Consider the following 12,186-nt stretch of genomic DNA (forward strand, 5'->3'; position numbering starts at 1 on the left):
TAAGGCAAACGGAGAAAGATGTTAAATACTGAGCCTGTCTTTATTTAAAACTCTGACATTTTGCTCCTCATGGCTTTTTTGCATTAATTTTAATTTTTTAAAGTACTGCATTAAAATATCATTTATCTCAACTACTAAGATTTGAGGCACCCCCATAAATTTTGTGCCCTAGACCAGGGCCTCACTTGCCTCACCAGGGCCCCGGCCTCTTTGGGGTCCTGGGACCCGGGGTCTGATGGGCAAGAAGTTGGCCTGCGTGAATGAGCAAACAAATCTTCTGTGGCCCACCGTCAGTCATGGAGTGGGGGAATTCAGGCTCTGGGTGAAATGATGCGCCAAGGTGCCAAGACTGGGAGAATGTGGGACTTGGGTATGAGCCCTGGCTGTCCACAGAGCTCGTGTCTTCTCCCCTAACCTTCTGCCCTCGCACAGGTCAGGATTTTACTGGAATGGCGTGGCCGTCTTCCCCAAGCCTCCCCCAGATGGGGTGTACCCCAACATGAGTGAGCCTGTCACACCAGCCAACATCAACCTCTATGCTGAAGCTCTGGTGGCCAACGTGAAGCAGAGGGCCGCCTGGTTCCAGACACCCCACGTCCTCTGGCCCTGGGTAAGGCGGAGTCCCAGGCCCTGTGCCCTCAACACAGCCCAAGGAGCACCGTGCAAGCCCTAGCCCCTGCACCCAGGGCCACCCTATCCAGATCCAGCTAGGCGGCCATGCTCAGCCCAGTGGCTCCATCCTCCTTCCCTGCAGACCCCTGGGCCTCTCCCACTCTACCAGCCCCTCCCGCACCTGGAAAAGCACCCTCACCCACACTGGCCTCCCCAGCTCCCACTCTGCTCTCCTCCCCGCCTGGGCTGGAAACCTGGCTCCCGGTTCAGGCACCCACTGAGCTTCAGTTGCCTCCGCTGTGAAAGGGGAGGGTGACAGCAGGCTTCATGGGCTTGGTGAGAGGTGGAGTGTTCCCAGGAGGCCGGTGCCCAGCACGTCGTGGCCATCGTCACAGCTAACCTTTAGTGAGTACCTGCTATGTGCTGGGCACTGTCCCATGGGATGTATTTGTCTTATCCATCTAATTTGCACCACTGAGCCTGGGAAGCAGGCTGGTATCCATTTCACAGTTGAGGGAACCAAGGGCCAGAGAGGTTAAGGAATTTTCCTGAGGCCACAGAGTTTCTTAGCAGGGTGGCTAGGAAGGTGTGGAATTTGCGTTCAGACCCAATCAGGCGGGCCCCAGAGCCTGCCTTCCTTTTTTTTTTTTTTTGAGACGGAGTCTCACTCTGTCGCCTAGGCTGGAGTGCAGTGGCCGGATCTCAGCTCACTGCAAGCTCCGCCTCCCGGGTTCACGCTATTCTCCTGCCTCAGCCTCCCGAGTAGCTGGGACTACAGGCGCCCGCCACCTCGCCCGGCTAGTTTTTTGTATTTTTAGTAGAGACAGGGTTTCACCGTGTTAGCCAGGATGGTCTCGATTTCCTGACCTCGTGATCCGCCTGTCTCGGCCTCCCAAAGTGCTGGGATTACAGGCTTGAGCCACCACGCCCGGCCTGAGCCTGCCTTCTTAATCCATGACTGCCCTTTTGAAGGCAAGCTTAAGGTCCGTAACTGAGTCATGGTTATTATTGTTGTTATTAATCATTATATTCTAATAATAATCATTAATTATAATGATTTGGATAAGTACTAACACTGATGGGCCTTAAGAGAGCCCGGTGGCTCACACCTGTAATCCCAGCACTTTGGGAGGCCAAGGCAGGCAGATCACCTGAGGTCAGGAGTTCGGAACCAGCCTGGCCAACATGGTAAAACCCTGTCTCTACTAAAAATTAGCCAGGTGTGGTGGTGCATGCCTGTTATCCCAACTACTCACGGAGGCTGAGGCAGAAGAATCGCTTGAACCCGGGAGGCAGAGGTTGCATGAGCTGAGATCAAGCCACTGCACTCCAGCCTGGGTGACAGAGTGAGACTCTGTCTCAAAAAGAAAAAGAAAAAAACCAGGATGCCTGGGGGTTCTGCTATGGGAGCTGGTTTGGGGCCGCTGCTGGCCGCTTTGAAGACTGGGAGGGCAGCCGGTGGGGGGCGGTGATGCGTCCACCCCTGCTGGGCGAGCGCCCTGCTCCCACGGCACATGGTGTTGCTCCCGTGCCCCACAGGGATGCGACAAGCAGTTCTTCAATGCCTCGGTGCAGTTCGCCAACATGGACCCACTGCTGGACCACATCAACAGCCACGCTGCCGAGCTCGGTGTCTCAGTGCAGTACGCCACACTGGGCGACTACTTCCGTGCCCTGCACGCTCTCAATGTCACCTGGCGTGTCCGCGACCACCACGACTTCCTGCCCTATTCCACAGGTACAGGCGTCCAGGGGCTGGGGTGGTAGTTTGGTGGCAGGGAGAGTATAGTCCATGTACCCTCTGCCCACCTCAGTGTCTGCTCGGCACTGCTCTCCAAGCCCTGGAGGGGTGCCAGGCAGGACCTGTGTGGGGCGCAGGGGCAGAGACTGGCCCCCACCTGCTCACTCCACCTGGACGTCCTGGCCACCACATGCACCCCCTGGTTCCCACAGGGTTCAGCCTCTCACCATTGCCCACACATGCAGTTTCCTGCCTCTGGCCTTTGCACAGGCGGTGCCTCCTGCTGGGAGCAGCCTCCGCCACCTTCTCTTCCTGCATGAGTTCCACGTAAACCTCCTCTAGGAAGCTTTTCCTGATGCTGAGGATGACTCAGGCTCAGTCATTACTGCACAGTGATTACTGGGCACCTCCTGTGCATCATGCCTGTGTCCTCAGGCCAGAACTGGACTGGCCACCAGCAACACAGCCTGAGAGCTAAGAGGGCTGGCTGTGAATGAGCCTCTACTCCCTGGCCGTGTGCAAGTCATGAAACCACCCTGCCTCCAAAGGGGGACATTTGTGGTGCCTTGTCCATAGATTGGGTTGCTGTGAAAATTCAAAGAGAGGAAGCGCTCTCAGCCCCCTGCCCAGCACAGAGGCTGGGCTCAGCTGGTGTCCTAGCCCTTTGGGTGCTGCTATAACAGAATAACACAGAATGAATCATTGATAAGGAAACGAAATTTCTTTGGCTTACAGGTGTAGAGGCCAGGAAGTCCAAGGTGGAGGGCTGGTGTCTAGAGAGGGCCTTCTTGCTGCATCACCCATGGCTGAAGGCTGAGTGCAAAAGAACGGGGGTTGAACTTGCTTTTCTAACAATCCCAGTCCCATGACAATGACATTAATCTGTTTGTGAGGGCAGAGCCTTCGTGGCCTAATCTCCTCTTAAGCATCCCACCTCTTAATACAGTCACAATGGCAATTAAATTTTAACATGGGTTTTGGAGGGATATTCAAACCATAACATTTCCCTTCCAAAGAGATGCCACAGATGGACTCCAACGGCAGGGCTCATTCTGGCCTGGGCACTGCCTTGACTCAGCCATGACCTGGGTTAGTCCTGCCTCTCTGGGCCTCAGCCTCTGGGTCTGCATGGTGACCAGTGGGGCTGCATAGTCTCCAGCCCCTGCTGTTGACACCATGTTGGAGGCAGGTGGGGCTACACACAGGGGTTGGGGGATGTCCACGGATGTGGGTGTGGTTGTAATCAGGGCAGGAGGAGATATGTTAATGTGGGCATGGCTAATGGTGAGGTGGGTGGGGTAGTGACTGTGGATGTGGCTACATCTAGCGGGTAGGGATACACCCGAGTCAAGTTGGATGTGGTTCTGTCAAGGTGGGCGTGGTGTCTAGGCGGGCATGGTGTGGTAGTGATCACTGAGGCTGTGGAGCCCCTGCCAGACTGAATGGAATTGGGCCTCACCACCCACTCTCAACATGGCTGCAAAGCTGTGGAGGACCCCATCTGACCCACAGGCTATGGCCTGTCCCCTGGGCCATGTGACCACCCCTCCCAGTCTGGTCCAGGACCAGTGGGGGAAGAACAAAGAATCAAGGCAAATCTGGGCACATCCCAGGCCCCAAGGAGCAGGAAAGCAGAAGCAATAGGAAGCTCCCTTCTGAGACAGACAGCTACTCCCCGGAAGGGTTCAGCCCTCCTGCCTCCTGCATGGGCCGTGGCCGTCCTCATCCTCTCTGTCTTGCATCAGGACAGTGGCTCCCTGGGGTCTCTGAGCCCTTGCTGCTTCCTACCATCCATCCTCCCTGGATGCCCAGAGAATCCCTGCTGAAACGCATGCCTGTCCTGGCCTCCCCATGCCCACGTCACACATGAAGGCCTCTGTGTGGTCAAGGCCCTTCTCAGCAGGGTCCTGCCCACCGGGTTCCTCCTCTTCCCCGCTGGGTCTCCCAGGCCCTTTGCTCACACAGCTGTCCTGTGTTTCCTAGGCACTCTGGGCTTGCCTCCGATCACCAACCTTCAGCACCCCACCCCACCTGCCCCAGTGCAGCCTGCCTCTCCCGTCCTGCCCAGGGCCTACCCAGGGCTTTCTGGGCAGTTCCTAGTCTGGCTGTGGGAGGAGCCCCGAACTGGGAGCCGCAAGCCCTGGGCTCACTGCCTGCCCAGCCTGCCTCCTTGGGTGATCCTGGCAGAGGCTGCCTCTGCAGCCCTAGCTTCTCAGCTCTTCCAGGGCTGGAACTTAGAAGACTTCTGGGTCAGGCCATCTCAAGCTCACTGTCTTCCATTGTCTCCCAGAACCATTCCAGGCCTGGACGGGCTTCTACACGTCCCGCAGCGCACTGAAGGGGCTGGCCCGGCGAGCCAGCGCCTTGTTGTATGCCGGGGAGTCCATGTTCACACGCTACATGTGGCCGGCCCTCCGTGGGCATCTGGACCCCGCCTGGGCCCTGCAGCAGCTCCAGCAGCTTCGCTGGGCTGTCTCCGAGGTAACACCACACTTAGCCACAGTGGCAGGATTGGAACCCCCCATGCTGCGCACCTCCCCCGCCTTGTCCTAGCCAATCCTCCCAGCCCTGGGGCACTAGAGGCCCCGTGTTACAGAGGGAAAACGAGGTTCCCTTTGCTTACAAGGCCGGTGCATGGTGAACCCAGGCCAAGGCTGGGACCACAGCCTGATCCATCCAGCTGGTGGCCTCATGAAGCTTTGTAGCAGTTTAGCAAGAGGGATAAAGGACAAGGTGGAGTGGCATTTGTGTCCGACAGCCCTGCCTGCATCCAAATCTCGGCTCAGCGGTGTGACGTCAGGCACGTGATTCCCACGCCCACCTGAGACCTAATTCCCTCCTGTACAGTGAGAACAACGAGCTTGCTCAGGAGGACGGTGGGGCAACTGGATGTGCTGGTGTGCACAGGCTGCTCGGAGCAGTGGCTACTGAATAGCCAGTTCACGAGCGTCCGTCTCCACCCATCCCCTATCTACTGATGGGAAAACAGACCCAAGACAGCCTGTAACTTGTCCTCAGTCACCTATCCAAAAAAGGGTCGCACCAGCCATGACCCTGTAACAGTTCCCCAAAAGGAACTGCTGGCAGAACATGTCATTGTATTGTGGGAGAAATCAGGTGACTTTAGGGTCCGTCAGAGCAGGGGATCCAGAGATGGGGGACAATGAGTTCCCACAAGGGCAGGAAAAGTTGGGTAATCTCAGCTTCTCTTGGCCTCAGTTCCCTCTTCTGTAAAATGGCGGGGACTCCCCGCTTTTCCACTGGCACCTGGCAAGCCAGAATGAGAGCCAGCACCTAGTAGGTGCCTCGTAGGTGCCTCGCAGAGTCAGGTCCTGATCCTGTTCTTCCTCCCCCCGGGGGTTGCTGCAGGTCCAGCACCATGATGCCATCACTGGGACTGAGTCTCCCAAGGTGAGAGACATGTACGTGACGCACCTGGCCGCGGGGATGCTGGGCGTGCGCAAGCTGATGGTCTCCATCGTCCTAGACAAGCTCCAGCCCCAGGCACCCACGGCGGCCAGCTCGGGTGAGCCAGGACCTGCAGGGAGGCTGTGGCCCCTTTATGAAGGGAGAGCCTGAGGGGGTCAGGGAAGGAGCTCAATGACCCCAGCTCCAGACTCTGAGTCCACATTGCCCATGTCGCCCTTCCCCATGGGGAGAGCTCGGGCAGGTGGCTTCAATCCTCCCAGCCTCTGTTTGCTCATCCGTGCAATGAGGAAGGGTTGGTGATGTTACAAGAAGAGCCAGAAATAGCAGCTAACATGTTTTGAGCATTTACTAAGCTCAAAATACCCTTCGTGCAGTATTGAATTTAATGCCTCACAAAATCTGTACAAAATAGGAATGGTTACTGTCCTCATTTTACAGCCAAGGAAACAGACTCAAGTTATATGCTAGCCCAGGGCCACTTGGGTAGGAAGGAGCAGAACAGGGATTGAACCTGAACCCGGTGCTGCCCAGCCCTGCAGACAGTACGCCAATGTCCTCAGGGACCTGGTCCCTTCCTGGCTCCCAGCACTCCCTCCCAAACTCCACTTGACTGAGATCACAGCAGGGCAGCCGTGGGACCAGCCTCTTTGACTGTGAGGTTTCCCATGTGCAGAGTGACTGATCACGTGCCAGTGTGCCTGGGACTGAGGGGTTTCCAAACTGGGAAGATCCTGGACAAATGCAGACAGGTTGGCGGCCCTCCACCTGCATGAGACTTTTCTGTGCATAGGCCCCCAGGTCCCACCCACAGCCTGCACTTGGTCATCCTGCACTTCCTTCTTGTTTTTTGTTTTCTGAGACAGGGTCTCGCTCTGTCACCCAGGCTGGAGTGCAGTGGTGCCAATCATGGGTCACTGCTGCCTTAAACTCCTGGGCTTGAGCGATTCTCCCACCTCAGCCTCCCAAGTAGCTGGGACTACAGGCATGCACCACCACACCTGGCTCATTGTTTTATTTATTTTTTTTGGAGAGACAGCGTCTCGCCATGTTGCCAGGATGGTCTGTAACTCCTAGGCTCAAGTGGTCCTCCCACCTTGGTCTATCAAAATGCTGGGATCACAGGCAAGAGCCACCTTGGACTTCTTAGTGTCCCAGCTCTGGCCTGCCCACTGCCCTAGCACTTAACATGCCCTTCCCCTCCTGCCTCTGTCTCTGTGTAATCCCATCCAACCTGCAGGCTCTGGAAGGCCCCCTGGCCTTAGGAACACCAGCCAGGTGGAAGAGACAGTGGCAGAATGGGAGCTCTCAGCTGGGGTCTGGCTTCACTGCCAGGTGGGGCCTTTTGAGGAGCTGTCATTCCAATGGACACACAGGAGAGGCTTCCCCAAGCTGTGAATAGGAAGAGAAGACCAGGAAAGGTGTCCCCGGCAGAGGGAACAGCCCAGGCAGAGGGAGGGAGGCTGGAAGTATGTGCTGGGTTCAGGGATCCGGGGGTTCTCGGGCGTGGCCAGAGCTCACACACACGGGCTGGTAGGACGCAACAGAAAGCAGGCCAGGTCCTCATCACAGGGCCCTCAAGTGCCAGGCTAGGCAATGGACTTGACCCTCTGGGCTCTAGAGAATTCTCTAGTGGCTCACAGTGCCCAGCACTCAAAGCTTTGGAACCAGGCCTTAGAAGCTGGGTCACCTTGGGCAGGTGGCTGTACTTCTCTGGACCTGTTTCCTCATTAGTAAAACGGGCTGATAGAGATGTGTGAGGAGCAAATACAACCTCAGTTCTCCAGGGCAACGCGGACACCTTATGTTGCGAGCCCCTCCGCCTGCCCTGCCCTGGAAGCCAGACTGCAGAATGTAGCCCACGCTGTGTCTGTGGGAAACACCTGTTTGCCTGCCCCCTCCCCGGCTCCCCTGGGAGTTCTGGAGGGCTGCGTCTCACCTGCCTCAGTTTCCCTCATACTGAGGGGCACCCAGCGAGCACCCCATTCCAGAAGGTGAGTCACGTGGCACAAGCAAAGCCTCTTCTCTGTGTGCAGGTGCAGGGCCTGCAGGACACTTTGCCTTGGTCTACAACCCGCTGGCCTGGACAGTCACCACCATCGTCACCCTGACTGTTGGTTTCCCTGGAGTCCGCGTCACAGATGAGGCGGGCCACCCAGTGCCCTCGCAGGTATGGACACGAAATCCTGCTGGCGGGGCCTTGGCTGCTTGCTGAATCTGCTCTGGGCCGGGCACATTGTCTCTTCTGACCCTGCGAGGGAGGCCTTATTGCCTTTGTTTTACAGAAGAGGAAACTGAGGCTCAGAGAAGCAAAGTGAGATTTTTTTTTCCCAACACCACCCAATTCTCCACTTTTCTGACACCAACTGAGTATCCTAAAATCAATTCATTCCTGAACTGAGTAACTGGAGTAAGCACAGACCCCACAAGTTAGGGGCTCAATCTCACAAGACCCCTAATTTCAGACACCAGCCACAAATGGGGGTCCCGGGCTACTACACCTGACCCTTCTCAGGGAGGTAGGGGAGGAGCTGACATCACTGAATTTTGGGGTTCCCATGATACACACACACACACACAAGTTTGATAATTCATTAGAACAACTCACAGAACTCAAGCAAGTGCCATACTTACTATAACAGTTTTGTTAGAAAGGGTACAACTAGCCGGGCACGGTGGCTCACACCTGTAATCCCAGCACTTTGGGAGGCTGAAGTGGGTGGATCACCCGAGGTCAGGAGTTCGAGACCAACCTGGCCAACCTGGTGAAACCCCATCTCCAACTAAAAGTACAAAAATTAGCCAGGCATGGTGGCGCATGGTGGTAATCCCAGCTGCTTGGGAGGCTGAGGCGGGAGAATCACTTTAACCTGGAAGGTGGAGGTTGCAGTGAGCTGAGATCGCCCCACTGCACTCCAGCCTAAGCAACAAGAGTGAGACTCCATCTCAAAAAAAAAAAAAAAGAAGAAGAAGAAAGAAAGGGTACAACTCAGGGACAGCTGCGGGGAGCCCTGGCGAGGTGGAGGCAGGGAGGGCCTAGCATCCCAGCCCTCTAACCCAGGCTCACTTCCTTGGGAGCAGCTCTATCCTGAAGCCATCTATGGGCCTTGCCAGAAGGCACCTCAACAGCATAAGCTCAGATAAGGTTGGAAGGGGCTTGTTATGAACTTTAGAAGACAATCCTATCACTCTATCACTCAGGAAGTTCCAATGGTTTGAGGAGCTCTGTGGCAAGAGCTGCAGACAAAGACCAAATCTATCTATGTTTACTGTACCACACAGAGTCCCTGAGGTCACACAGCTGGGAGGTGGCAAACTCCCAACCTCCAAACCTTCCTTGGTCAATCAAAGCCGTGGTTCGAGTGAAAGTGTGACAGCCTGCCCTTGTAGGAAGACATAACCCGGGACCCACAGCCGTTGAGGGCAGTTGGATCCACCCAGCGGACTGATACTGGGCTTGGGGCATCCAATGTGGCCAAAGTCGAGGGCCATCTGTGACATCATCCCTGTCATCCCTCATGACTCGGAGGCCTGCTGAGACTAAGGGACTGGTCAAAGTCCCCCAGCGAGGGAGAGGTAGAGCAGGCTCCACATTCAAGCCCCACCAGCCTTGAGCTGAGCCTTCCCCTGCGCCCAGGCCCGGCACTGCCCAGCACTAATGGGGTCACGCTATGGGAGATAAGGGCCTCATCTGTCTCAGCCTGCTTGGGCTGCTATGACAAACTATCATAGACTACATGCCTTAAATGACAGACATTTATTTCTCACAGTTCTGGAGGCAGGAATTCCAAGATCAAGGTGCCAGCATGGCCCAGTTCTGGTGAGGGCCTCTTCCTGGTTGCCATCTTCCTATGTGTCCTCACATGGCAAAAGAGGCCAAGGGAGCTCTCTGAGGTCTTTTGTACGAGGGCACTAATCCCATTCTTGAGGGCCACACCCTCCTGACCTAATTACCTCCCCAAGGCCCCACCTCCTAAGTGACGACTTGGAATCTGAATGTCAGCCATCTGAGGGGACACAGACATTCAGTCTGTGGCATCACTCATGCTGAGTGGGAGTCAGGAGGTGGCATTAACCGTTCAACTGTTGTTCCCTGCTTACACTTTTTAAAACAATTTTTAGTGTCAATTTTCCTTGTTTTTTTTTTTGAGACAAAATTTCACTCTGTCATGCGGGGTGCAGTCACAGCTCACTGCAGCCTCGACTTCCCAGGCTGACCACAGGTGTACACCACCACACATGGCTCATTTTTTTGTTTGTTTTTTGGTAGAGGCAGGGTCTCACTATGTTGCCTAGGCTGGTCTTAAACTCCTGGCCTCAAACAATCCTCCCACCTCGGCCTCCCAAAGAGCTGGAATTACAGGCGTGAGCCACCACACCAAGCCTATTCACACACCTGTTCGCTGGGCCCCTGTGTATATGGGCTGATCCCTAGAAGGGCCTCACATGTGGGAAGCTTTCCCTCACTCCCCTGCCTTTGGAAATATTAGTGATCTAATATGAATTTCCACCCTGGCATGTGGGAAAGCCTTCAGGAATCTTAAAGGGGTGCTTTAATGGAGGTGCCGACGTTAGGGATGGGGCTGGACTGCCTCTCTCCACACCACCCAGACACCCTACGTGAGCCAGGCCAACTCCGGTTCCAGACGGCGCCAGACACGCCACCCAGCTGACCCTTCTCGGGGAGGTGGGGGAGGAGCTGACATTCACTCATTCACTCAGCAAAGCTCCTGAATGCCCATCCTGGGCCCGGCGCTGGGCTGGGTGCTGGGCCTCCAGACCTGTGCGAGACCAGGCCCTATCTCAGGACACAGACGTGGATGGTGACGGTGTGCAGTGGTGGCTCAGGAGCCAGGGGAGGGGCCCTCGGCTGGAACTGAGACCGAGGATGAGTTTGTCCAGCACAGAGAGGCGAGGGGAGGGTATGGATCTGAGCAGACCCCCACACACACCCCTTCCCCACGCAGATGCAGCATCTGTTAAGAGTAGATTCCCTCAACATACATTTCTGAAGCTCCTACTCTCTGCCAGCCCCTGTTCTGGGCGCTGGGGATGGTGTACTAACCAAACAGACACAAATCCCACTGCCTGGGGCATCTGTTCCAGTAGGGGAGACAAGTGATAAGTAAAATAAGAAAAATACGGAATATGATAGACCATGACCACTGTGAGGGAGACAGTCACTAGACCAAGTTGCAGGGCTGGGGACACATTTTAACTAGGTGGGCCAGGCCGCATCAATGCAGGATCAGGCAGACAGGGAAGAGGTGTCTGCTGTATTTGGGATAAAGGCTGGGTTGGGGGGTGTGGACACCATTATTGAGCTTGCTAACAGGGCCCCCCAAAAGGCCTCCCCACTGGGGGCACAGACACTGACGGGGTGCAGTACTCTCCTCCAGCCTCCCTCCCCAAATCAGACACCTCAGAGGTGAGCAGAGGCCAGGAGAGTTACCCTGGAAAAGTCCCTCCATGTGGGAACGAGAAGATCGGGGTATGGCCCCTCCCAGGAGAAGGTAGTCCAGGTGGAGGGCACAGTGTGGCACAAGCTCAGAGGCAGGAAAGGGCAGGAGAGTCAGGAAGGAAGGGTTGGTGATGCTAGAGCCCCAGGGGCCAGAGGAGAGACCAAGGACGCCGCAGGAAGGAGGCTGGGTCCCTGAGGAGGCTTCCTTCCCCGATTGCAGCAGACAAAGGTCTCGAAAACTCACTCTGGTTGCTGCAGTGGATGGGTTGGTGGGCACAGGAGTGGATATGGGGACAGCAGTGCAGATGCTGGGCAGTTACCTAGGGCCACAGCAGCTGTGACCAGGCAGAGGCCACAGGGAAGGGAGATGAGAAGCCTCACAAAGGCGGTGGGGGGCCTTGGTGGTGGGTGGGAGTGGCTGGAGGGTGGGGGATGGGGATGCCTGGGGGATGGGGAAGGGGAGTGACTGAGGGATGGGATGACTAGGGGGTAGGGGTGGAGAAAGCTGGACAGTGAGGAGCAGAAGGTGCAGGGTAGCTGCTGGAAGGGCCATCGTTGGATGGGGATGCTGTGGGGAGCAGGTGTGGGTGGGATGGGGTAGCTGGTGAGGTCAGCTGTGGACATCCAGGTGGAGGCGTCAAGCACGAAGCTGTATTCATGGATCTCAGGTTCCAGAAGAGGTCAGTGGATTTGGGTTTGGTTTTGGGAGTCATCACTTTGGTTGATGAAGGATGATTAAAGGAGCTGGGGGTGTTCAGGAGCTCCCAGTTCAGGAGCTGAAAGTAAGAGAAGCTTTGGGGACCCAAGAACCTGCTATCTTCAGGTCGCTGAAGGGTTCTCCCAGGACTGATGTGGTTTGTGGGGGTGCAAGAAGAGAAGGCCAGAACTGGGGGCAGGGAGGAGAACTCGGCAGGGTCCAAGAGATGGAAAGACACTGCTGCCTCAG

The 12,186-nt window shown here is 56.1% G+C and overlaps 1 protein-coding gene across 3 annotated transcripts in view; it reads left to right on the forward strand.

The window, feature by feature from the left end:
• Positions 1 to 12,186, forward strand: part of MAN2B2 (mannosidase alpha class 2B member 2) — a 46,332-nt gene that overhangs the window by 16,637 nt on the left and 17,509 nt on the right. For all 3 annotated transcript variants that reach the window (XM_023206876.1, XM_023206877.1, XM_023206878.2), the window contains exons 6-10: positions 433 to 610; positions 2,152 to 2,350; positions 4,644 to 4,834; positions 5,723 to 5,879; positions 7,816 to 7,949. In XM_023206876.1, the coding sequence (XP_023062644.1) occupies positions 433 to 610; positions 2,152 to 2,350; positions 4,644 to 4,834; positions 5,723 to 5,879; positions 7,816 to 7,949 (859 nt within the window). The remainder of the gene's footprint in view (positions 1 to 432; positions 611 to 2,151; positions 2,351 to 4,643; positions 4,835 to 5,722; positions 5,880 to 7,815; positions 7,950 to 12,186) is intronic.

The sequence above is a fragment of the Piliocolobus tephrosceles genome, chromosome 3 (assembly GCF_002776525.5).
Source record: "Piliocolobus tephrosceles isolate RC106 chromosome 3, ASM277652v3, whole genome shotgun sequence".
NCBI lineage: Eukaryota > Metazoa > Chordata > Mammalia > Primates > Cercopithecidae > Piliocolobus > Piliocolobus tephrosceles.